Genomic DNA, 26,319 nt, shown 5'->3' on the forward strand with positions numbered 1-26,319 from the left:
ACATCGAAACAGAAGTTAGATTTAGCGAGAGCACAAGAGGGCATATGCGACAGAGGTTACTCCTAAAGAGCAAGCGAATATACGTGTTCATTTTTCTATGGAAAGGGAAATGAGGATCAAGAATTAGGTATAGATTTTTGTACACAAGAGAGCCATACAAGAGTCAAGGTGACCAACTTTGTTAGTGATAAGTTCCCCTACGTAATGCTAAGGGGTCGCAGTTGTGATATCATTGTTCTGAATGTTAATGTCCCAACAGTGGATAAACTTGGTGATTTGAAGGTCAAGTTCTACGAGGTACTGGAATATGTATTCCATAAATTCCCTTTTTTTTCAGTGGCTCTCCAGCCCATTCAGGGCTCTGACCCATAATTTAGTTCTGTAATCATTTTACAGACGGTAGTACACCTTGCACGAGGATCAGCCCATCACAAGGCCGCTGCCTATACACAGGAAAACACAAACACAGAGTAAACGCACACACGCACGTATGAGACATCCGAGTCCCTCGGGACACATGACCACATTTTATTTTCTCAGATTTAGGACTCCCAACCTGGAGGGCCAGGAACCCCGAGTCATATTCTCCAGGTAAAAAGTGGCCCTGTTGTACCCTCAGACAATGGGTTCCATTTTCGTCGGTTCCTACGGCTTGCAGGACTATGGCGGAAATATTCGAATGTCCAAGTCACATTGAGACTGACGGTCAGTCAGTCTGTCTATCTTGGTTTCGAGCCCCGGGTGGGGCTCATGAACAGATTTTTTTCTTTGTTTTTTCCTTATATGATGGTTACTGTCCTGTCCATTTGGGGCGCCCTGTCTGACGAGAGGTCGGCTCTTTCATTTGTCAGTCATTGTCTATATTAGTAAGACCATTGTCAGTATTTACATATATTTACCAATTTAATCTCAATTCCTATTTCTGTATTCAATATATACAAGGCTTGTGTCAGTCCAGGCCCAGTACGCAGATTATGCCCTATTTCTATTAGCAATCGCTATCACGGCATTCTAGTCACTTGAACGGGCGTATGCCTGACCGCCGCCAAGTTTAAGGCTCTTATACTTTCTGTGACGGGCTTCACCTTGTCCGATGTTGCGGACATTCTCGTTTTCATGATTTTGTATGGCTTCTGCTTGTTTCCTGCATAATTTTGTGAAATAGTCGTATACGTACGGGATTTTAAATGCCATGTGCAAATCGCGGACCGGTGTGCGCCTCGGAAAATTGCCAGTGGTGCGGAGAACCTTGTTTTGCAGGCGCTGCAATTTCACTAGATGGATGTCTGCCGCAAACTCCAAGGCGGGACTAGCTTAAGTCATTACGGATCTAATTAGAGCTTTGTCGAGTATCATTTTGATGTTAGCGCTCAATCGCTCACTTTTGAATAGGGAATATTCTCTAATGAATGTTCTGAAGGCCTTTTCTTCGATCATTTCTAAGTGCAATCTCCATGCAACTTTCTTATTGAAGATTATACCTACATATTTTGCACTATTTACGAGTGGAATATTTCGTCCATCAGAGTGAGAGAAGACTTAGGCGCTCGACGACGACGACGAGAGTAGACACCCTGAGTCTTATCTTCATTAATTTTAATATTCCAGCGCTGTTACTGTCAGATTTTCTAAAGTTATTTAAATACCTGAGACCACACTATTTCAAAGGCATATCAAATGATAATATGAAATTATGATTGTGATAAGACACGCTTATTCGTGGAAGAGAATTAAAAGGGAGTTGAGAATTTTTGCTAAGAAGGTAAGCAACAAACCAAGTCCATGAACACCAATGGGCAGAATTGAGTGGGAAATTTGTGAAAACATGTAGTGCCTGCCGCTAGCGCCATCAGTGGAGTAAAATCTGAACACTCGAAGCTATTGCCTTATAGCAAAGCAAAAAAAATCAGTCATGTCTAGGGCCCGGATCTTTATGCGCTAAAAACACTTAAAATATGAACTAAAAACACGGTCACTTTATTCAGACTCACCTATTTACATGTATCATTCACTGCAGATAGTAGCATCACAATAGGAAACTAGAAGTCTTTCAATGTGTTCTGGAGACAAACTGCGTCTATTGTCCGTCAAATGAGTTTATAGGCTGAGAATGATCTTTCTACATCAACTGACGTGATTGGACAGTATTTATACACTGGCGCCGAAGGTCCGGAACAGTCATCTGGCAAAGATACCCAAATTCCACTCAAGTACTGACCAATTGACTGAATCTTTTTTAGTCCTGGGTTCGATTTCAACACCTTTTCTAACTTGAATTTAGTCTTCTCTCTAATTTCGCCTGGAGCGGAATTCAGTGAACAAGTTGCTTTCTGAAAGAGGTGAAGTGAGTCGTGAAGGCGTGCACCACAAGATTCTAAGCTCTCAATGGCTTTTGAAACTGTAGAAAAATGTGCATGGATAAAATTCACATCTTGATAAACAGTATGACTTCCAAACACCACTTTAGCTCCACGGACAGATGCATACTCATCTTTTCAAGTTTTGTAACCACTTCTTTTACTTGATTGAAATTCTCCAGATAAAATGAAACTGCTGATATCCATGGCCCCCACCTAGTTAGGACAGGTTCAGGTGGCAGAGAAACCTGAGGTAGGCAATTGTTGTAGAACTGGACACGAGCTGGTGCTTTCAGAAACAGTTTCTCCCCACTTGCAATTAAATCGCTAACAGCTGGAAACTGTGCCCGTATTTTTTCTGCAATACGCTGTAATCCATGCGCTAAACAGGTTACGTGTATAAGATTTGGATAAAGTACTTGTAAGGCCTTAGCTGCTTTCAACATATAGGAAGCTGCATCTGTTAGTAATACAACCACCTTACAACAATAATTCTCAATTTCAGATGGCCTTAGTAGTCGCAGAGAATCATTTAGAAATATTGCTATTGTGCAATGGTTGGTTTTTTCTAGTATTTTACAAGCAAGAAGATGAGGGTTGCCGGGTTCGTCTGGATGTAGCTTACCAATTACGAAATTTGCTACTAAAGCCTTACAAAGATCGGCTGAAAATGTATTAACAGAGGATTTGGGTTTGACCTGTGTAAGAAGTAGCTGTTGTGGTGTGCTGTTCTTCTTCCCCTTCTTTGCCGCAATATGTGCAGTCGTTCGTTAGTGTTGCTCAAGTTGAAATTTCTTTTCACATTTTACTTCCTTTGGGCACACTTGACAGTACACGACGACACCTTCTGTTGAATAGTCACTATTACCAGACACCCACCGAATTTTGAAATATCTACTGCTACACTTTTCTTTAGGCATTTTCAGTACACGAACACTTTTTTTTTGACGCAGACTATTAAAGTAAAGAGTAACACTTAAACTGAAGAGACTTCTCTCGAGACCAACCCTCTGATGCTACTCTCTGCTGTGTTGGGCAAAGAAATGCAGGAAAATCCCACCCCTTCCTTTCGAAATAACCAAGCTACCTGCTTGTATTGTAAGTGGTAAAAGTGCCGTTTCTCAGATAGTTGAGAATAGCAACTGGCAAGGGATGTCCTAAACACAAGCAAAACCAATTTTGTTGGAGAACATTGAAATTATCCTTAATTCCAAACATATATGCAGAAATATGCTCTTGCGTTTAGAATTGAATTTGAATTGAATTTATTTACATTCTATAAATCCTAAGCAGGTTAGTAACTTTGGATACAGAACATGTCAAAAGGTTACATACATAATTACAGGCAATTTTTAGCTTAAAAATTAATGTAACTTAATTTTACATCATTCTCTATTTACATTGAAGTATTCATCTAAAGAGTAGAAGGAATGAGCATGTAGATAATTCTTTAACTCTGATTTAAACTTTTTAGTATCATTGCCCAAGTTTTTAATACTTTGTGGCAGATTGTTGAACACTTTTATGCCAGTAAAGTAGACTCCTTTTTGATATACTGATAAATTTGATGAGGGTAGGTGGAAGTTATATTTTTGTCTAGTATTCATGTTATAGACATCAGAATTTAATTTGAATTTATCTTTGTTGTAAACAACAAATAGGAGAAGCGATAATATGTATTGCGATTGAAGCGGTAGAATTTTTAATTTCTTAAATAATTCTCTACATGAATCTCTACTTCTACATCCTGTAATGATTCTTATTATATTCTTTTGTATTTTAAAAATTATTACACTATGTGAAGAGTTCCCCCAAAATATTAATCCATAGTTCATAATAGAATGAAAGTAGGCATGGTAAACCATCTTCAATGTTTCCTGTGACATAAAAGGCTTAATTGATCTCATCGCATAGCAAGCTGCATTTAATTTAGGTATAATTTGTTCAATATGTATTTTCCAAGACAGTGTACTGTCTACATGTATTCCAAGGAATTTTGTATCAAGTACTTTACAGATTAATTTGTTGGCATAACTGATGTCCAGATCAATTTGGTGGTTGTTTTTAGTTGTGAATGATATGTAATGGGTTTTATCAAAATTTAATGAGAGTAAATTGGCTTCGAACCATCTGTTTAAGGCTTCAAATACAATATTTATGTCATTTTTAAAGTTGTCAAATTTAGAGTTCTTAAATATTATACTAGTGTCATCTGCATATAGAATTGGTTTAGATTTATTGTTGATGGTTGATGATAAGCAGTAACACCCAAAAGCCCTCAAAATCTTCATTTCCATATGGGCATATGCATTTTAAAAAAATCCGGGCCCTAGTCATGTCACAGAGAACTCTGAGAGTGGGCAACCTCATTGGTAATGAGGGGGACCCAGGTGGGAGGGACGGCGAAATTTTGTTGGTTGATCGGTTTGGTTAAGCGTGTCTCATTGGTCTGTTCCTTGTATTTCCTGTATCAGCTGTGACTTTCAATTTCCGAACTCGTAACCACACCAAGCGAACAAGGGGGAGGACACAATATAACGCACTGAAGAGTTCCAGGACAGCCGCTGCACCTGTTGTGAAGAAGAAATAGAACAGTTCATCGCGTAGGGGATCACCGCACAACAGTATACATTTAATAGATACACAGACCAGGGCCGAGCCCCAGGAAGGCCCCAAACAATATGGCATGCGTCATTACGCCAGAAAAATATTCAGGATTACATAAATTACGTATATGTTAATGCTAATTAGAAATTTATTTTTAAACGAAAATTGTAATTTAAATTTAACGGTTAAAATTATAACGCAAATCGAACTGGAGTTTATAAATCACCAATATGGAGCCATGTCAGTAAGTTATCCAATTAGGTGTGACATATTCATATAATGATTGCGTGATGGTGAACCGACAGGGTGGAAACATGCAGCAATAATTCACACAATAAACTAATATTAATGAGTAATATTATTTTGTTTATTATAGAATTGTTTTATTGACTGATACATTAAGAATACCATATATGATAGCACACAACAAGATCAAACAATAAAGATAAAGAAGCACACAGAAAATTACATTCTTTCCCTGCAATGTGTTTGGTTCGGTCTTCTCTTGTCTTTCAGCATGCACCTGGAAACATTTGTTTCTTTCTCTATCAAACGTATATTTACCCTTTACGGAGACAGTTAATTTGGTAGCAGATTTTGTTGTGTTTATTTGACAAGAATAAACATCGTATCGGATGCACCATGCTGCAATTCTTTGTACCCAGTTTCCGCCAGTTTCATAGCTGTGAGTTTCTGCTGAGCGAGAGCGGTGGATAATGAGGATGCTATTAAAGAAAGGTTGCAAACGCCATGTTCGCCATGCTAATTTTATCAAATTTAGACGCATTTTACTGAGTGTTCCCAAGACGTACATCTGTGCGAGTACACGTAAGCGTGTCTCTGTTTCGGTCTGTCTGCTGCTTGCTTATTCACACCTCAAAGGAAATGTTTCGAATGAAGGCCCCGCAAAGAGACTCGGCACATGCTGACAATGTTCAACTATTTGTGTTCGAAATTTCTAAGCTGTAGAGCTTGTGGTTGTCTAGAGAGACGCGTGTAAGTGTGACAAAGTTAGGAGTGGGAATGATCTCCAGACGTGACATATAAACTGTGTGGGAGTTTGTGAAGCCGTCAGAAAAATTTATTTACTTGAAGCCGTAAGAATTTTGTGTTGTCTGCTTGCAATTTGAAACTGTATGACGAAGTGAAGAAATTTGCTGGAAACCTGGACACTAAAATAACTGTAAACGAAAATGTGTACTGAAGGGGAGGGGTAATTATCCGAGAGGAAGGGAAGCATAGGCGTGAATCGGAATGCCAACGAGGAATTGTGGGTTTGGGGATGAAGCACTAAAAGATGGCTAAACATGGAACCTTATATCCGATGGTTATATGTTGTGGATACTGCATGCTTTTCTGTTGCCCCTGCAACTGCCTCTTCCACTCCGAACCGTGTATTCTGTGTGTGATGTCAGATGGAAGAAACCTTTCCCATTAATAAGTAACAGAGTAAACCGTCCCCCTTACAAATATAAATTGTAGGCGTCCATGGATGTGAAAGACGACAGTAGGCCTCATATCTTCCCAAGAGCCCAGGAAAGCAGTGGAAATTCAGGATAGAAGAAATATTGTCTCCCCTCTTGATTATGATTCAGTAAACATTATGTAGTTGCGTTTTGCGCGGTGCTTACGAACTGCTGGATTGTTTCAAACAGTTGATCCGCAGTAAGGCTGTGTGTGTCACCTTTCCCTGTTGGATTGTCGATGTGTAGACCTAGTGCACTTACTAGAGCTTGCACACTAATGTGCTGCCCGTTGTACACAATGACACTGTTGGCGACATTGTCGGAATTCGAGATGACTTGAAGGAATTCCTTGAGCAGTTCATCCTTTCCATGTCCTGTTTTAGAGGGAACGGTTGAAGCTCCCTGCTTGCCTATAACCTCCAGAACTGCTCTCAACAATGTGGTAGTGGTAAGGTTTGCATTGTCATAATTACCGGTTGAGTTGTCAACTTTTAACCCCAGAGCAGACACGATCTCGCTTATGGAAACGCTGTGTCCATCCACCACAAGAACAGAAGTATTAACACTCTCAGTTTTTGAGAGAATTTCGATGAAGGATTTCAGTACTGCTTGAGGACCTGTTTCAGCCTTCCCCGACTGCTGCTGAAACTCTATACACAATTCTATTATGAGACAGCTCCTCTCGGCTTAAATTCTGAGAGTCGATTCTTCGCGCCTTTAGGATAAGTTTGATGTATTGGAATGTGATGATATACTCATTGATTTCAACAGCTCCTGTGGCATTGTCCCCTTGTGCCTTGAGGATCTGCAGTACCTCTTTCAGGCTGGCGATATCTTCACCAGGTGGTTTAGGATTAACAGTAATTGAGCTTCCTTCATATTCCACACACACACACACACACACATATATATATGTATATCGAGGATTAGGTAGAGTTCAGATATTGTTAAATTCTTGAAGCTTACATCTTGTTCTTTGATAATTTCTGCAATGAACTGTATTGAGATTTCATATCCATCATTAGTAAAATTTCCATTGTTACCTTCTTTGTTTGTCTTCAAATATTGCAGAGTCGCCAGTAATGTAACAATCTCGTCCTTAGGTGCGCATGATATTTCTGGTCTAGTAGTTTCTGCATAGGGTACATATAGCAATAAATGTGTTATTTGTCTGCAGCTGTGGCGTTGCGGACATCAATAAATTTCAGGCTCAGATCGGTTAGTGTGAACTGAACACAGATGTTTCCCCTCCCCCCGAAATGTATGTAACCAGTCGCATTTATTCCTTCATAAATGGCTCCTCCAAAATTCTGTTAAGGGTGTCATTTTAATGTTGTTCTGTAAGTTCGGATCCAGAGGGTTCAAGTGTTGTTTTTTTTTATGTTTTTGTTGATGTCCCACTGTCTGGCCCTGCACTTACTGCAGTGGTTTTGTTTGTCTCATTACATTCATGCAGGAGCATGATACTCCATAACTTTTTGCTGCTCAATCTATCCATCCTTAGTCCATGTTGGTCCATGTAACTTAGGATGAACTGTGCAGAAGTTCTGTACCCGCTGAATATGAATGAGCCAACAGCGGGAGACCGTTGCGTCTTCATCAAGTCTATTAGGGCCCTAAGTTCAAGTGTCTGTTCCTCTGTTGGTTGTGTGCCCAGGGGTACACGTGTAGGAGCGGTGTATTTCCTTAAGTAGGCACTTGTAATTATATATAACTGCTCCATAGTGACGGTATGAAAATCTTTTCCAAATATCAACTGGTTCAGTAGGTAAGACACTGGAATTTTCACTCCATCTATGACAATTTGACCCGTAATCCCTCCATTGTTTCGCAAATATGTTATTGCATAGAGCAGTGTGACTTGTTCATTCTTGCTAATATTCCGGTTTTGTGTTTCACTTCCAAGTTTCTTCTCATAAACTTCATGCATTTTTATTAGTTGCCACAGATCTGACAACGTCAGTGAATATATGTCTGCGCCTTGCAAATGCACGACAGTCATTATGAAGTCTATTGAGAGTGTGTGGCTTTTGAACGTCACTTCACCTCTCGCACCATCGCCCAGGAATTTCAGATAGTTCAGTATGTCCCGCAGGACCGCCTTCTCTTTCTTAGGCAGTGCATTAAATTCTTCAGTTTCGGGGAGGTAAGACGTTATGATGCGATACAACAATGCAGTCGTCGTTATTCTATAGACACTTCCGTGCTGGACCAGATACCATTCAATGAACTGTAGAGATATTCTGTGTCCGCGCAATACGAATGTGCCCGTAGCGTTGAAACCTTGCGACCGCAGGTAATTTAGTATGACTGGAAGTTCGTCTTTGACATATGCTACTGCGGAAATTGGCATTATCCTTTCAAAAGATTCGTATTTTATTGGATTTGTCTTTATTTTTTTGATTATATTCGAAGTCGTGGCGTTTTTAATTTGACTCGACCTGCGAAACACCTTTTTCAGTTCAGCTGTCTCTCCTTCCACGTAAACTCGACCCGTAGTGCTTCCCCTCTTTTGTACACACGTTTTTATAAAGAGCGCTGTGACGTGTTCGTACTTGCTTATGTCCCGGGTTCGTGGTTCACTTTCCGCTTTCTTCTCGTAATACTCGTACAGCTGTATTTTTTCCCACAGATCTTCCACCGTTATATCATAAATGAGTTTCTTGTCGATGTACGCAGCTGTCACTATGAAGTCTACCGGAATGCGCTGCCCGTTGAACGTAAAATCGCCCGTCACCGACAAATATATCTGGATTCTTAAATAGTCATACATGCACTGTAAAGTGATGTTCTGCTCCCAAGACAGCTCCGCCTTAGGACCGCGTCCCTGTTTAACTTCATCTCTATACCCACAGAGATATCCCACTCCGGCATCGTCTCTTATATAATCAGGGACCGCTTCAGCTTCAACGTTACTGGCTAATACTGTGAAGGCGAGTAACAGCCAAACCTGTAAAACCAGAACGTTTGTCAGGATTGGAATATTCACCCTGAAAAGGAGGCAGTAATGTCCTCCGAAACATATTAGACTACAAGATGTATTAACAAAGAGGACTACAATCTAAATACACTGCAGTATGTTTACCCCATGGAGATATTTCCACCCTTTCAGAACAGTGTAAACCTCCCTCCGGCTGCAAGTTACCTGCACCCCTCCTTCCTTCTGGACAGCGCCCTGCACCGCCGGGTGGGATGGGTCCCTGGGAGGAAATCGCTGGTTACGTGCGTAGGATAAGCGTGCGTGGAGCAGTATCTCCATTCCCCCATGCATGTTTATGGTGGAATGCTTAATTAAGCACAAGCTGAGCTTATCTTGCACTAGAATCCAGGTGAACAGCATGGCCAAGCAGGGACTTCACCCCCTCCAGTATTCAGCTGGCTCAGCCGAACTTCAGTAATACATTTCTTACGTCCTTGTAACATTCATTTGCATGCGGGATGCAACAAGCACGACCCATCATAAATCTGTCTTAACTGTGATATCGCTATAGGACTACTGTGAGGACCTCGTTTTCAAATATTCGCACACAGAGTTCAAAATGTCAAATTTCTCTGCGAATGAATGAGGAAACTGAAATGATACATATAGAAGCATCGGATCTCCTCAAAGGAAGGTCAAAACCACTTCTTAGAATACGGAGAAATCTGTCAAAATTCTGTGGTTTAGTGGTCAGAGTTCCTGAGGTCCTTGGGTCGATTCCCGGCGCTACCAGATTTTCTGAGAAGTAGTGGGTCTGGAACGGGATCCGCTCAGCCTCGTGAGGATAATTGAGGAGCTATTTGAAGGAAATAGAGGTTCTGGTCTAGAAACCTGAGTTTAACGGCTGTGGGAATCCTTTGCTCTGACCACGTCTCACCCCGTATCAGCAAATATTGACACTAACCTCGCCGTCAAAAGGCGATCGCTCGGTCGGAATGTTTCGCTTGCGGGCTAGAAGCCACGTAGTTTGTTTATAAGTTGCAAAAATGCCCGTCCTGATTTCGAAATCTGTGCCTGTCCGTGTGTTTAGATGTAGCAAATTGAGAACCGCTAAACATATTATCATGAAATTTGTTGTTCTGGAGTGTCACAGAACTTTGTCTTGGGTCGATTCCCGGCGCTACCAGATTTTCTGAGAAGTAGTGGGTCTGGAACGGGATCCGCTCAGCCTCGTGAGGATAATTGAGGAGCTATTTGAAGGAAATAGAGGTTCTGGTCTAGAAACCTGAGTTTAACGGCTGTGGGAATCCTTTGCTCTGACCACGTCTCACCCCGTATCAGCAAATATTGACACTAACCTCGCCGTCAAAAGGCGATCGCTCGGTCGGAATGTTTCGCTTGCGGGCTAGAAGCCACGTAGTTTGTTTATAAGTTGCAAAAATGCCCGTCCTGATTTCGAAATCTGTGCCTGTCCGTGTGTTTAGATGTAGCAAATTGAGAACCGCTAAACATATTATCATGAAATTTGTTGTTCTGGAGTGTCACAGAACTTTGTTGACCAGCTACAGACTGTTGTAGCGCAGAGAAGAATGTGTCGAACAGAAAATGCAGAGAGAAGAGGCAACGCCACTCGTTCCCAGTGAACATGTATCGCGAGCCTTACGGAGTCCCAGGATTGTTATACGTTGAATGATACAGGAATTGTTATAAACCCGGCAAGGTCTTCATGATATTTCTAGCTACGAATTTTGATTTAAATTTTGGAGGAATATTGGACGGTGACCTGGGTAGTCCAGACTATGTAGCGTAGAATTGGAGGCTGATGGTGAATAACGAATTAGAAAGGATAGTGGTCATTCCGTGTGAAGTCATCCAGAGCGGTCGCTCACCATTTTTAAAAAATTTTAAATTTTGTACACTTATTTCTACATATTTTCACACTTCAAAAATATTTTTAAGAAATTGTAATCCGCTCGGTTCGCCTGGTACAACCGTCTTTATAGTGCGGAAAAACGCGTGTTCGGCTCAAATGGAGGTTTGCGTTATCTCCCATAAATCGATAACTAAAGAAACTAGAGGCTCCAATAAGAAACAGATTTGTTTCTTATTATATGGACTGCAAATCATGTCATTACAAGTTTTTACTCAACTAACTTGCTTTAGGTATAATCAAGCTTGAAACTTACCTATCGATTTAGGGGAAAACACTATTTTTCACCTTCAGAAACGAATGGGATGGAGAAAGTATCAAATCTCTGGTTTCTACCCTTTTTAACCTACATGGGGAATATAATCACGTAGTTTTTGAGCCCGTACCTATTTTCCAAAATTTTCCAGGAGCTTGCAAACTTTGCTCTGGGCCCAAAATCGGCAATTTTTAACATCTCATAACTCCGGTGAGGAATCTCCGAAAATTTTGAAACTCATAGAATATAATGCTCTATTGTAGAGTAACATGGAATTAAAATTACAACTTTCATATTCAACTAATAGCAAAGTTTTTATAATGCGAATAAACGCGTTTTCGGCTGAAATGGAGGTTTGTATTATCTCCCATATCTCGATAACTGTTGAAGCTAGAGACTCCAATAAGAAACAGATGTGTTCCTCATGATATGGACAACAATCATGTAATTACAGGTTTTCACTCAACTCACTTCCTCTAGGTCTAATTAAGCTCGAAACTTACCTATCGAACATGGAAAGCTCACATCTAAGCTAAGAAACTGCAGTTAACAACAAAAGCATGAAATATGAATTGGATACTAGGCAAAAACTCCCAACTGTCAATGGCAAATAAACTCCTAATCTACAAAACAATATCAAAACCCATCTGGACATATGGGATTGACCTGTGGGGATACAGTAAACCCTCAAATACGAAAGTTTTACAACCGTTCAAGTCAAAAATGTTACGCTCAATAACAAACGCACCATGGTTCGTATCAAATCAAACCCTACATGCAGATCTCGGAATACCCTTCACAAAGGAAGTCATCAGCAAAAAAGCCATCAAATATAGAGATCGCATCGTTGACCACGACAACCATCTAATAAATGAACTCGCCGCCCAACCCCTGGCGAACAGAAGACACCAACGTCATTGGCCAGAAGACCTAATCTAGGCGACGCGTGAAGACCCATCAGTGGATGGTAATCACAAGCTACTACGGCGCCCGAACATCTACTTATTGCTCTGTTGTCACTAGAGTAGATTGCAAGTTAGCAATCAAATAAATAATAATAAAAAAGTTACTCTAGAAAAGGGCATTATTTGTTGTGAAGTTCAAATTTCTCGGAGCTTCTCCACCGGAGATATGAGATGTTAAAAATGACCAATTTTGGCCCATAGCAAAGTTTGAAGACTCCTGGAAAATTCTGGAACTAGGCACGGCGTTCAACCTATGTGATTGTATTCCCCATGTAGGAAACAACAGAGGGAAGAAATAACAGATCTGATACTTTCCCCCTCCCATTGGTTTTTGAAGGTCGAAAATAGCGTCTTTCCCAAAATCTGTAGGTAGGTTTTGAGCTTAATTTCACCTAGAGGAAATGAGTTGAGTAAAACCTTATAATGACATGATTTATAGTACATATCGAGAGGCGCAAATTAGTTTCTCATTGGAGTCTCTAGCTTCAATAGTTATCGAGATATGGGAGATAACGCAAACCTCCATTTGAGCCCAAAACGCGTTTTTTCGCACTGTAAAAGCGGCTGTACCGGCAGAACCGAGCGGGTTACATTTTTTCTAAATATTTTTGAAGTGTGAAAATATATAGAAATTAGTGTACAGAATATGATTTTTTTTAATGGTGAGCGACCCCTCTGAATGACTTTACAAGTAATGACCCATAGGGAAGGAAGCGGTCGGGGCTTAATGCAAGGTAACATCCAGACATTTACCCGGAGTTAAAGGAAAATTTGTCCCTGCGCTTAATTATTTGAGAACTAAGCCGTGAAGACGTACTGGGGAGTGGAGGTATGGCTCCGGTGTTCTTTACCTCCCCACTGGATCGAGGTGAGTGGTCAGTTTCATACAACATTTTGGTTGGAATGCTTCACCTGAAAGTAATACTTTAGGAGACATTGTGTCAAATGTGGAATAATATTAAAATGTATTTTATAGCAGTGTGTGAGAGGGTGTGAATTGGATTCAGCTGTCAGGTAGCGTGTTTTTGTGAACGTGGTAATGAAGCTTCGGGGGTGTAAATGCCCGAGGGATTCTTGAGTAGCTGAGCGACTGTTAGATTTATAAGAAAGATTACGTTCCATGGAAATTGCATAGATGTCTCCGTAACGGAGCTGGCCCAGGAGAAATATTACGAATGACCGTGAAATGCGAATTTCAATCGAAGTACCAGGAAATGAGGCACGCACGAAATTATGTGTATTTACGCTATTGTATTTTATTTATCGGAAACTTGAGGGGTACTCACTGTCCAGGTTAAGGTGCCCATGTTGCTCAAGCGCTTTCCTCTGCGAACACTGAAAGCTTGAAGCACGATGATTGTTCCAATGGGAGGACGTCCATATTTAAGTTGTTAGTTGCCCTTATCTCCATTTTTCTGCGACACACACGAAGTTTCATATATACGAAAATAGCTAATATTGAAGATAGATATACCTACCGCCTGGTATGCAAATTGTGAGTATTCGCGCATATGGTCAAGATAATGACATAATAAACGGCAAGGTCTGGAGGAATTCCGTGGCTGTCCGATAACTTGGCAGTACGAAAGGTTTATCCTTAAAAAAGAAAGATACTGTTCTGTGGGTAGACAAATTTAATACGTTCGAGATAGAGACATGTGATCTGGGGCCGATTTGAAGATCCGCGAACAAGAACCGGGAGTTTCACTGGACACGAAACAACGATAGATGGACGTTTAGGGTACAGTGTCGGAAAATTTTATAATCGACGTGTCGCTCGGTCTCGAAGTGAAACATCACATACACACTCCTCTGTGTCTCGACTAAACTTCGCGTATTGCTCAGTCTTAAGGTAAGACTTCACGCACCGCCTAGACTCAGGGTGAAGCCTCATGCATCGCTGAATCTCAGAATCAAAGTTCACTCATGCCCCAATCTCAGGATTTATCTTCACGCACACGCTGGTCTCAGAATCAAACTTCACGGTCCGCTTAGTCTCAGGGTGAAACTTCATGCATTGATCAATCTCATGATGCAACTTCACGCACACGCTGGTCTCAGAATGAAACTAAATGCAACCTCTTCTCTCAGAATCAAACTTTTGTCACCGCTTGTTCGCACGGTGAAACTCTACGCATCGCTCGGTTTCAGCTCGTTGCTAGGCCACACAACCTGCGAAGGAATTAACTGCCTGGATCATCGTAGCCCTGCGTGTTTCAGGAGGCGACGAATCTGAGACACTAAAACGTGGTCGCTAGTCCCACGGTACTCGAACTCGAGAATAATTGCGCTGGCGACGGCCAGCAGCATTTTAAAGCGGGTGACCCGTCATCTCGTCAGAGACAGCGGCCCATATCAGCAAAGCCACAACTCTCCGACAGAAATAAAGATATGGTCATAAGCCCCAGACGGGTTCTTTGTTTGAAGACAGCCTGGCTGACTCACCGTCGGTCATAACAAAGGCTCTGACTGTGTTCAGCAGATGTCGGTAGGATTACAACAGTAACCTGGAGGGGTACAGAGGGGTACAGGAACTGGGCCTGTGAAGGTTTAACTGTGATCTGAAGGCCATGTACGCTGTAGTACGTGATATTGGGCGTGTGTGATTTAGCGAGACTTATGTGTTTCGTGAGTTATGGATCCGGAAAACGGGTGTGAGGATTGGATAGGGACTGAGAAGAATAGGACGGAGTGTTCTGTAGAGTAAAATCAGTAAAATCAGATTACTGATCCCACTTCTGACACTACGGTAAACGTGTAGACTACTGAAGACAGAGTGAACTGATTTGCGCATAGGGTTATAAGTCGTGAAACCCCGCAACAGTGTCGACAGATTAATGCGCTTAGGGTTATAAAGTGTGAAACCCCGCAACTGTGATAAGTAATTGTAGCCGTTATTTGTAGATTGTTAAATAAACCAATTAACCATCTCTACGGCGTCTTCAGTAACGAAAACACGTTACATTGGTGTCAGAAGTGGGATCAGTAACGAAAACACGTTACANTATACACAGCTATGTCGGTTAACACCACATATTCACGGTGCCAAATCCCAGAAGACTGCTTTCTTCATAGTCACCGCCGTGAAAGCCTCAAATCTTACACAGTATTATAGTTATTTGCAGTTATAGCCTGTAAATGGTCTGAAATTACTAAAACAAGTGAAAATATACAGGGACATTTTCAATAACATTGACGAGTTCACGGCACTGCACTTCACCGCGACCAGTTCGTTGCCGGCAGCGAAACGCATTAAAATTTTGCCTGTGACTCAACATACTTGGCAGCCGATAGTGTTTTGAATGAAAGAAAATAACGTGTAGAGCTGTAAACAGCTTTATGTTACAGGACTGATAGTGCAGCTCATGCATGTGGAGTCAGTTTATGATTTGTCAGCAGTAAACAGTAGTTATCAGTGCCATGAAACATTTGTTTTCAGTAAACCATTAATCAACCGTGCGCCGGTTGCGGTGACGTGTCGATCCGTGAACGCGACAATTTTAAAAATAACTCTGTATAAGGATGTATTTACGAGTCCATATTAGGCGGGTCCCTCGTAACCACGGCATGGCGCCCTCTCAGGTTTCAGATGGAGTAGGCGTCCAGATATGGAGGGCAGCGTCGAGTATAGTGAATAAGGACACGCAGACAACAGACAATGGGTGTTTCTCCAGCTTGGGGGTTGAACATGGGGCCAAAAACTAGTCACACTAAAAATATGCCTGTTACGGATTCTTTGACTCACTATCTAATGTAAGAAAACTGAATATGAGATTCAGTACGTGGACCGTAAGAAGTCTGTAGAGGGCAGGTTCGCCCATCACAGTTTCGAAAAACATCGAAACAGAATTTATATTTAACGAGAGCACAGAAGAGCATATGTGACAGAGGTAGCTCTGAAACAGCAGGCAAATATACGCGTTCATTTTTCTGTGGAAACGGAAATGAGAATCAGGAATTAGGTACAGTTTCTATGTACACAAGAGAACCATATAACATTTAAGAGGGCCGAGTTTGTTAGTGATAAGATGCCCTACGTAATGCTAAGAGGTCGCTGTTGTGATATCATTGTTCTGAATGTTAATGTCCCAACAGTGGATAAACTTGGTGGTATGAAGTACAGGTTCTACGAGTAACTGGAACATGTATTCGATAAATTCACTTTTTTTAATGGCTCTTCCAGACAATTCATGGCCCTGTTATTTAGTTCGGTAATCAATTTTCACACGGTAGGACACCTTGCATGAGTTATCAGCCCGTCACAAGGCCGCAACGTAAACACAGGACAACACATACACGGAGTAAACGCACACACACACATATACACATAGAACATCCATGTTTTCAATGGGATTGGAACCCAAAATCCCAGCATCAGAGCGAGCGAAGGCAGTGAGCCACTGTGATGAGATGATGGGTCTTTGGTTTGCAATTTCTGCTGGTGCTCCCCAGCGGGATTACTCCCAGTTCCGAGTCCCTCGGGACTCATGACCACATTTTACTGTCTCAGATTTAGGACTCCCCTAACCTGGAGGGCGAGGAAACCGCAGTAAAGTCTTCCAGGAACAATGTGGCCTAGTTATACCCCCAGAAAAGGGGATCCTTTTTCGTCTCTTTTACGAATTTCAGGACTACGGTGGAAACATTAAAATGTTACTGTCACATTCATTACAGCTATTTAAATACATGAGACCAGGCTATTTCGAAGGAAGGTAACGGGAAATATGCAATGATCATCGTAATAAAGCTCGCACATTCGTGGAACTGTGGTAAGAAGGGAGTTGAGAATTTTTGCTAGGAACGTAGGCAACAAACCGTGTCCATGAACACCAATGTGCAGAATTAATTGGGGAATTTGTGAAAACATGTAGTGCGTTCTGCTAACGCCATCTGCGGAGTAAAAACTAAACACTCCAGATTATTAGCTTATCGCAACGCACGAAGGATCTGTCACGTCACAGAGAACTCTGTGAGTGTGTAGCATCGTTGTTAATGAGGGGGACCCAGGTGGGAGAAACTGCGAAACTGGGTTGGCTGATCGGTTTGGTTAAGCGTTTCGTATGGGTCTGTTCCTTGCATTTCCTGTGTCAGCCGTGTCTTTCAGTTTCCAAATCGCAACCAGACGGACCGAGCAGGAAGACGGGGCACTCCCGTATATGACACAACATAACACACTGAAGAGTTCCAGCACAGCCACTGCAACTTTTATGAAGAAGCAATATTATTGCGTAGGGGATCACCGCACAACAGTATATATTTAGGAGTTACACAGATGAGTGCCGAGCCCCAGGAAGGCCCCAAACAATATGGCACGCGTCATTACGCCAGAAAGATATTCAGGAGTACATAATGTTTATGCTAATTAAAATTTATTTTTAAACGAAAATTGTAATATAAATTTAACTGTTACAATTATAATGCAAATCGAACTGAAGTTTATAAATCACCAATCTGGGTCCATGTTGGTAAAATATCCAATGAGGAGTGACATATTCATATAATGATTGCCTGATGATGAACCGACAGGGTGGAAACATGCAGCAATAATTCACACAGTAAAGGAATATTAATGCAGTAACATTGTTTTGTTTATTGTAGAATTATTGTATTGACTGATACATTAAGAGTACAATATATGATAACCCACAACAGGATAAAACAATAAATATTAAGAGATACACAGAAACTTTCTTGCAAGAAATTTGCTGGAAACCTGGAGACTAAAATAACTGTAAAGGAAAATGTGTACTGAAGTAGAGGGGGAATTATCTGAGAGGAAGGGAAGCATAGGCGTGAATAGGAATGCCACCAAGTAATTGTGGGGGCTGGGGGAAGCACGTAAAGGAGTGCTCAAGATAGATCCTTATATCTGATGGTGATATCTTGTGGATAACCGATGCTTCTGTGTTGCCCCTGGAAGTGCCTCTTCTACTCCGAACAGCGTATTCTGTGTGTGACGTCAGATGGAAGAAACCTTTCCCATTCTGAAGTGACAGAGTGAACCGTCCCCCTTACAAATATAAATTGTAGGTGACCATGAAATAAAAGACGTCAGTAGGCCCCATATCTTCCTAAGAACCCAGGAATGCAGCGGAAATTCATGATAGAAGAAATATTGTCTCTCCTCTTGTTTATGATTCAGTAAACATTATGTAGTTGCGTTTTGCGCGGTGCTTACGAACTGCTGGATTGTTTCAAACTGTTGATCCACAGTAAGGCTGTGTGTGTCGTCTTTCCCTGTTGCACTGTCGATGTGTAGACTAGTGCACTACCTAGAGCTTGCACACTAATGTGCTGCCTGTTGCTCTCAAGCACTTCTAAGAGCATTGGTATGTGTTCTTTAAAAATTTTAGTTCATAAAATTAATTAGAAGATTTTATATTAATTTTTAAAGTGAACAGTGCAGAAGTTAGTGTAGTAGGTTTATAAATGCCGGTCGCCAGGATGATTTAAATATTTATTTTGGTGGGTCGCAAACTGACGGCCAGGGCGACTTGAAACGGCGGTCTATATAATCACAGAGGTATTTGGTTCTGATATTGGTGTTTGCAGGAATATAGGCCTCTCCAACTTCAAAGTTACTGGCCAATGCTATGAAGGCGAGTAACAGCCAAACCTGTAAAACCAGAACGTTTGTCAGGATTAGAATATTCGCCCTTAAAAGGAGGCAGTAATGTCCTCCGAAATCTATTAGACTACAAGATATAGTAACCAAGAAGAATAAGGCCGCGCCATAGCTCAAGCGGTTAGTCGTTGGCTTCCCACGGCGGCGGCACGGGTTCGATCCTGTGTCTGGTCAAGTGGGATTTGTGGTGGACAAAGTGGCGCTGGGGCGGGTTATCTCCTAGTATTTCGGTTTCCCCTGCCAATCTTTATTCCATCAAATTCTCCATCATCATAATCACCCGGGGCAGGCTACAATAGGCCAATCTGTGGCCGCCGTGCCGAGTGGACCCAGCTGGACTCCACCCCCCACTAAGCGAATTAAAAAAAGAACAAGAAACTATAATCTAAATACATTGCAGTATATATGCGCCATGGAGTTATTTCTACTCTTTCACAACAGCGTAAACCTCCTCCCCCGACTGCGAGTTATCTGCACCCCTCCTATCTTCTGTACAGCGCCCTGACCCACCACATGGAATGGGCACCCGGTGGTAAATCGCCGGTCACGTGCCGAGGAGTTGAACCCTTGTGTATATTTCTGGTTTAGCTGATCCGAAGTACAAGTACAACACATCATAAATCTGTCTGAACTGTGATACCGCTTGATGACAACTGTGAGGGCCTCGTTTTCAAATATTTGCACACATAAGTTGCAAATGTCAAATATCTCTGAGTATAAATCAGGAAATTGCAGTCAAACACCTAGAAGCATCGGATCTCCTCAAAGGAAGGTCAAAGCCACTTCTTAGGATACGGAGACATCTCTCAAAATACTGTGGTCCAGTGGTCAGAGTTCCTGACTACAGATCCTGAGGTCCTGTGTTCTATTTCAGGCGCTACCAGATATTTTGAGAAGTAGTGGGTCTGAAACAGTGTTCACTCAGCTTTGTGAGGATAATTGAGGAGCTACTTGAGTGGAAAGGTTATTGCTCCGGTCTAGAAAACCGAGATTAACGGCCGTGGGAATCCTTTGCGCTGACCACGCGACACCCTGTATCGGGAAATTTGACATTAAGTTGGCCGATAAGCGGTGGTCACGGTCGGTATGTTTCGCTTGCGGACTAAAACCACGAAATTCTTTTATTAGTTGCAAATGTTCCTGCCCTGTCTTCGAAACCTCTGCATGTCCGTGTGTTTAGATGCAGCAAATTGAGAACCTCTGAACATATTGTCATGAAATTTGTTGTTCTGGAGTGTCACCGAACATTGTTGACCCGCTCCAGAATGTTGTAGCGCAGAGAAGAATGTGTCGAACAGAAAATGGAGAGAGAAGAGGCAACGCCACTCGTTCCCAGTGAACATGTATCGCGAGCCTTACGGAGTCCCAGGATTGTTATACGTTGAATGATACAGGAATTGTTATAAACCCGGCAACGACTTCATGACATTTCCAGCTACGAATTTTGATTTAAATATTGGACGGTTACCTGAGTAGTCCAGACAATGTAGCGTAGAATGTGAAACCGATGGTGAATAATGAATTGAAGAGGATAGGGAAGGAAGCTGTCGGGGCTTAATCCAAGGTAACATCCAGACTTTCACCCGGAGTTAAATGTAAATTTGTCCTTGCCCTTCATTATTTGAGAACTATGCCGTTTAGACGTACTGGAGAATTCTTTACCTCCGCACTGAATAGAGGCGAGTGGTCAGTTCATACAACATTTTGGTTGGAATGCTTCACCTGAAAGTAATACTTTAGGAGACATTGTGTCAAATGTGGAATAATATTAAAATGTATTTTATAGTAATGTCTGAGAGGGTGTGGATTGGATTCAGCAGTCAGGTAGCGGGCTGTTGTGAACATGGTAATGAAGCTTCGGGTTCTGTAAATGGCCGAAGAATTCTTGAGTAGCTGAGCGACTGTTAAATTTATAATAAAAATTACGTTCCATGGAATCTGACTAGATGCCTTCGTAACGGAGCTGGCCCAGGAGAATTATTACGAATGACCGTGAAATGCGATTTTAAATTGACGTACCAGAAAATAAAGTACTCAAGAAATTACGCTTATTTACGCTATTGCATTTTATTTGTAAGAAACTTGACGGGTACTCACTGTCCATGTTAAGGTGCCCATGTTGCTGAAGCGCTCTTCCTCTGCGAACACTGAAAGCTTGAAGCACGATGATTGCTCAAATGGGAGGACGTCCGTATTTAAGGGGTTAGTTGCCCTTATCACCAGTTTTATGCGACACGCACGAAGTTTCGTATTTACGGAAATAGGTAACGTCATACTTCCCATGTTCTTGAAGGTCAGTACATGTAGATAAACCATCCGTCTGGTATGCATATTTAGTATACACGTGTAAGTTCATGATAATGACACGATAGACGGCGAGTTCTGGAGGAATGTCTGGCTGCCCGATAACTTGGCAGTAGGAAAGGTTTATCCTTAAAAAAGAAAGATACTGTTCTGTGGGCAGACAAATTTAATACGTTCGAGATAGAGACATGTGATCTAGGGCCGATTTGAAGATTCACGAACAAGAACCGGGAGTTTCCCTGGGCACGAAACAAAGATAGATGGACGTTTAGGGTATAGTGTCGGAAAATTTTATAATCGACGTACCCCTCGGTCTCGAAGTGAAACCTGACATAGACACTCGTCTCAGAAAGAAACCTCACACTCCTCTCAGTCCCGACTAAACTTCGCGCATTGCTCAGTCTTGAGGTGAGACTTCACGCAATCCTTGGTTTCAGAATGAAATTTCACATAGCCTCTTGTGTCACAAACAAACCTCACGCACCGTTTAGACTCAGGTTGAAACCTCATGCATCGCTGAAACTAAGAATCAAAGTTCACTCACCCCTCAATCTCAGGATTTATCTTCACGCACACACCGGCCTCAGAATGAATCTTCACGGCCCGCTTAGTCTCACGGTGAAAATTCACGTATTGCTCAATCTCAGAAGAAAACATCACGCACACTTGAATCTCATGATGCAAATTCACGGACACACTGGTTTGTACTCAGAATGAAACTACATTCCACCTCTTATGTCAGAATCAAAATTCTATCACCGCTAGTTCTCAGGGTGAAACTTTACACATCGCTCGTTTTCACCTCGTTGCTACGCCACAGCCAGCGCACCCATGAACTAGCGATATAGCGATCACGTGATATGTTTTTCTTGGTAATGACCTTTCCTCTCGTCAGAGACAGCGACCCATATCAAGAAACACACAACTGTCCGGCAGCAATAAAGATGTGGTCATAAGCGGCAGACGGGTTCCTCTTTCGAAGACAGCCTGGCTGACTGACCGTCAGTCGTAACATAAGGCTCAGACTCAGGTTGAGTTCAGTAGTTGTCTGCAGGATTACAGCAGTAACCTGGAGAGGTACAGAGGGGTACAGGAACTGGGCCCGTGAAGGTTTAACTGTGATATGAAGGCTATATGCGCTGTGGTACAGTGATATTGAGAGTGTGTGACTCTGTGAGACTTTTGTATTTCGTGAGTTATGGATCCGTTGCCGGGAAACGGGTTTGAAGACTTTTGAATAGGGACTGGGAAGACTAGCGTGAAGCGAACTGTAGGGTAAAAATCATTAACAGAGTTATACTTATTTGCAGTTATGACTTGTAAATGGTCTATAATTACTAAAACACTTGACAATATACGTTGACATTTTCAGTGACATTGGCGAGTTCACGGCACTGCACTTCACCGCGACCAGTTCGTTGCCAGCAGCGAAACGCATTAAAATTTTGCCTGTGACTCAACATACTTGACGGCCGATAGTGTATTGAATGAAAGAAAATAACGTGTAGAGCTGTAAACAGCATTATGTTACAGGACTGATAGTGCAGCTCATGCATGTGGAGTCAGTTTATGATTTGTCAGCAGTAGGCAGTTGTTATCAGTGCCATGAAACATTTGTTCTCAGTTAACCATTAATCAACCGTGCGCCTGTTGCGGTGAAGCGTGAACCGTGAACGCGAAAAATTTAAAAATAATTCTCTATATGTATATATAGAGAGTTATATAACGGCTCTCAACACTTTGGCAGTGGTAACGTTTGCAGTGTCATATTTGCCTGTTAAGTTGGCAATTTTTAACCCCAGAGCAAACACGATCTCGCTTATGGACACACTGTGTCCATCCACCACAAGAATAGAAGTATTAACATTCTGAGTGTTTCCAGAATTTCGATGAAGACTTTCAGTACTGCTTAAAGACCTGTTTCAGCCTTCTCCGACTGCTGCTGAAACTCTATATACAACTCTCTTATGAGCCAGAGCTCCTCTCGTCTTACATTCTGAGGGTCGATTCTTCGCGCCTTTAGAATAAGTTTGATGTATTGGAATGGGATGATATACCCACATATCAACAGCTCCTGTGGCATTGCTCCCTTGTGCCTTGAGGATCTGCAGTACCTCTTCCAGGCTGACGATAAGTTCACCAGGCGGTTTAGGATTTACAGTGATGGAGCTTCCTTCATGTCCCATATATATCTGGAGGATTATACAGAAAGTACAGATATTGTTAAATTATTCATACTAATATTCTGTTTTTCATAATTTCTGCAATGAACTGTAATGAAATTTCATATATATCGGCAGTCAAATTTCCATTGTCACGTTCTTCGTTTGTCTTCAGGTACTACAGATCAACTTTAATGTAACAATCTCGTCTTTATGTGCGCATGCTATTTCTGGGCTAATGTTTTCTGCATAGTGTACAGTTAACAATAAATATCTTATATGTCTGCAGCTGTGGCGTTGCGGACATCAATATGTTTCATGCTCAGATCGGTTATTGTGAGTTGCAGAGAAATATTTTTCCTCCTGAATTGTATGTATCCAGTCGCATTTTTACTTCAGAAAATAGTTCGTCCACGATTTTGTGAAGTGTGTCATTTACATGTGTTTCCGTTACGGTTCCACATATTTTTATTCTTGTTGTTGTTTTCCCACTGTCTGGCCCTGCACTTACTGCAGTGGCTGTGTTTGTCTCGTTGCTTTCCTGCAGGAGCATGATGCTCCATAACTCTTTGCCGCTCAGTTTGTCTATGCGTAGCCCATGTTGGTCCATGTAGCTTAGAATGAACTGTACAGAAGTTCTGTACCCGCTGAATTCGAATGAGCCCACAGCGGGAGACCGTTGCGTCTTCAGCAAGTCTATTAAGGGCCCTAAGTTCAAGTGTCTGTTGCTCAGTTGGTTGTGTGCCCAGGGGTACACGTGTAGGAGGGGTGTATTTCCTTAAGTAGGCACTTGTAATTATATGTATCAGCTCGATAGTGGCGTTATGTATATCTTTTCCAAATATCTTCAACTGGTTCAGTAGGTAAGATACTTCAATTTTCACTCCATCAATGACAATAGGCCAGTAAACCCACCATCGTTTTGGAAGTACGTTATTGCATAGAGCAGTGTGACTTGTTCGTATCTGCTTATATTCGTGTTTTGTGGTCCACTTCCCAGTTTCTTCTCATGAACTTCATACATCTTCATTACTTCCAACAGATCTACCACCGTCAGTGAATATATGTCTACGCCTTGCAAATGTACGACAGTCATTATGAAATCTATTGAGAGTGTGTGGCTTTTGAACGTCACTTCACCTCTCGCCCCATCCCCCAGGAATTTCAGATAGTTCAGAATGTCCCGCAGGAACGCTTTCTCCTTCTCAGGCAGTGCATTAAATATTTTAGTCTGGCGGATGTAATCACATTTCATCTGACTTTAAACTGTTGACAGTTTTTCCGTTCTTGGCCAGATTCCACAGAATATACTGTATAGATATTCGGTATATACTAAGCGTAAATGACCCCGTGGGAGTAGTCTCTTGTGTCTTCAAGAAATCCAGCATTTTCTGAAGTTTGTATGTGTCGATGAATGATGGATTCTCGTTAATTATTGTGTCCGGTCTACGAAGGCTCTTTTTCTTGAATATTCTTTTGTTACTTTTAGCAATTCCGCTGTTGTGGAGGTAGGACTATCTCTCGAAGACCCCTTCAACCTGTCCGATGCTGCAAGTACTGGAACTGTACTTCCACCCGTGTAAATGCGACCCCGACGCCATTCTTTGTTGCGTTTTACATACGCCTGTACATAGAGCATTAGAACTTGCTCATACTTGCTCATACCTCGGTTTGGTGGCTCACTTTCCGCTTTCATCGCGTAATCCTCGTACAGCTGTATTATTTCCCGCAGATCTTCTTCCGTCGTAATAGCTATAGATTTCGAGTTCATATACACAGCTGTCAGTATGAACGTAAACTCACCTGACATCAACAGCAAATTAGCCAGCTGTAAATAATTCAATGTTTTCTGTAAAATGATTTTCTGGTCCTTAGACAGCTCCTTCTTGTGACTGTGGCCCTGTTTATCGCCGGAAATATGATCATGACCACCATTATTACCACTGTGCTGTTTACCTCCCGCAACGTCCGTATCATGATCCGGGACCGCTTCAACTTCAATGTTACTGGCTAATGCTGTGAGGGCGAGTAACAGCCAAACCTGTAAAACCAGAAGGTTTGTCAGTATTGGAATATTCGCCCTGAGAAACAGTCAGAATTGTCCTCCGAAACCGATTCGACTAAAAGATGTAGTAACCAAGAAGACTACAATCTAAATACATTGCAGTATGTTTACCCCATGCAGTTATTTCCACCCTTTCACAACAGTGTAAACCTCCCCCGGCTGCGAGTTATCTGCCCCCTCCTTCCTTCTGGACAGCACCCACCACCGGATTGAATGGGCCCCCGGAGTATATCGCCCGTCACGTGCGGAGGATAAGAATGCGTGGAGCAATATCTCCATTGCCCGTGCATATTTAAAGTGGAATGCTTAATTAAGCACAAGCAGAGCTTATCTTGCACTAGAATCCAGGCGAACAGCACGGCCAAGCAGGGACTCACCCCCCCCCCCAGTACTCAGCTGTCTCAGCCGAACTTCAGTAATATATTTCTTACATCCTTGTGACATTCATTTGCATGCAGGATGTTACTTCATAAACTGAAGGTTCATTTTCTTGTTGAGAAGAGCTCGCTACTGGTCCCGACAGCAACTCAATCCAATCAATTACACACCATCGTATTTCTCTAAGATTCATTCTAATATTATCATCCCACTTATGTCTAGGCATTCATAGTGGTCTTCTGGTTTTTCCACCATAGTTCTGTATGCATTCTTCTTCTTCTTCC

The 26,319-nt window shown here is 41.9% G+C and overlaps 2 protein-coding genes and 1 long non-coding RNA gene across 4 annotated transcripts in view; 1 reads left to right on the forward strand and 2 right to left on the reverse strand.

Annotated features, from left to right (window-relative positions):
- LOC111871582 (INO80 complex subunit D) overlaps positions 1 to 26,319 on the forward strand; it is a 194,333-nt gene that overhangs the window by 70,449 nt on the left and 97,565 nt on the right. The window lies entirely within an intron of this gene.
- LOC111871587 lies at positions 5,305 to 14,000 on the reverse strand. The gene is made up of 2 exons (XM_023864799.2): positions 13,788 to 14,000; positions 5,305 to 9,380 (listed from the first exon to the last, which is right to left on the reverse strand). The coding sequence occupies exons 1-2, from the start codon at positions 13,806 to 13,808 to the stop codon at positions 7,809 to 7,811; spliced, it is 1,593 nt and encodes a 530-aa protein (XP_023720567.1). The 5' UTR covers positions 13,809 to 14,000; the 3' UTR covers positions 5,305 to 7,808.
- On the reverse strand, positions 18,066 to 21,329 carry LOC111871591. Its single transcript, XR_002844061.1, has 2 exons — positions 21,224 to 21,329; positions 18,066 to 19,117 (listed from the first exon to the last, which is right to left on the reverse strand). It is a non-coding gene; the product is annotated as an uncharacterized LOC111871591 (long non-coding RNA).

The sequence above is a fragment of the Cryptotermes secundus genome, unplaced genomic scaffold (genome assembly GCF_002891405.2).
Source record: "Cryptotermes secundus unplaced genomic scaffold, Csec_1.0 scaffold1876, whole genome shotgun sequence".
NCBI lineage: Eukaryota > Metazoa > Arthropoda > Insecta > Blattodea > Kalotermitidae > Cryptotermes > Cryptotermes secundus.

Bases quoted from the DNA above. Each gene is read 5' to 3' on its own strand.
- LOC111871587 (XM_023864799.2), bottom strand. From the start codon at position 13,808: ATGGGCACCTTAACCTGGACA. The intron at 9,381-13,787 runs GTGAGTACCCCT...CTGGTTTTACAG, and splicing joins TGGGCACCTTAACCTGGACA to GTTTGGCTGTTACTCGCCTT.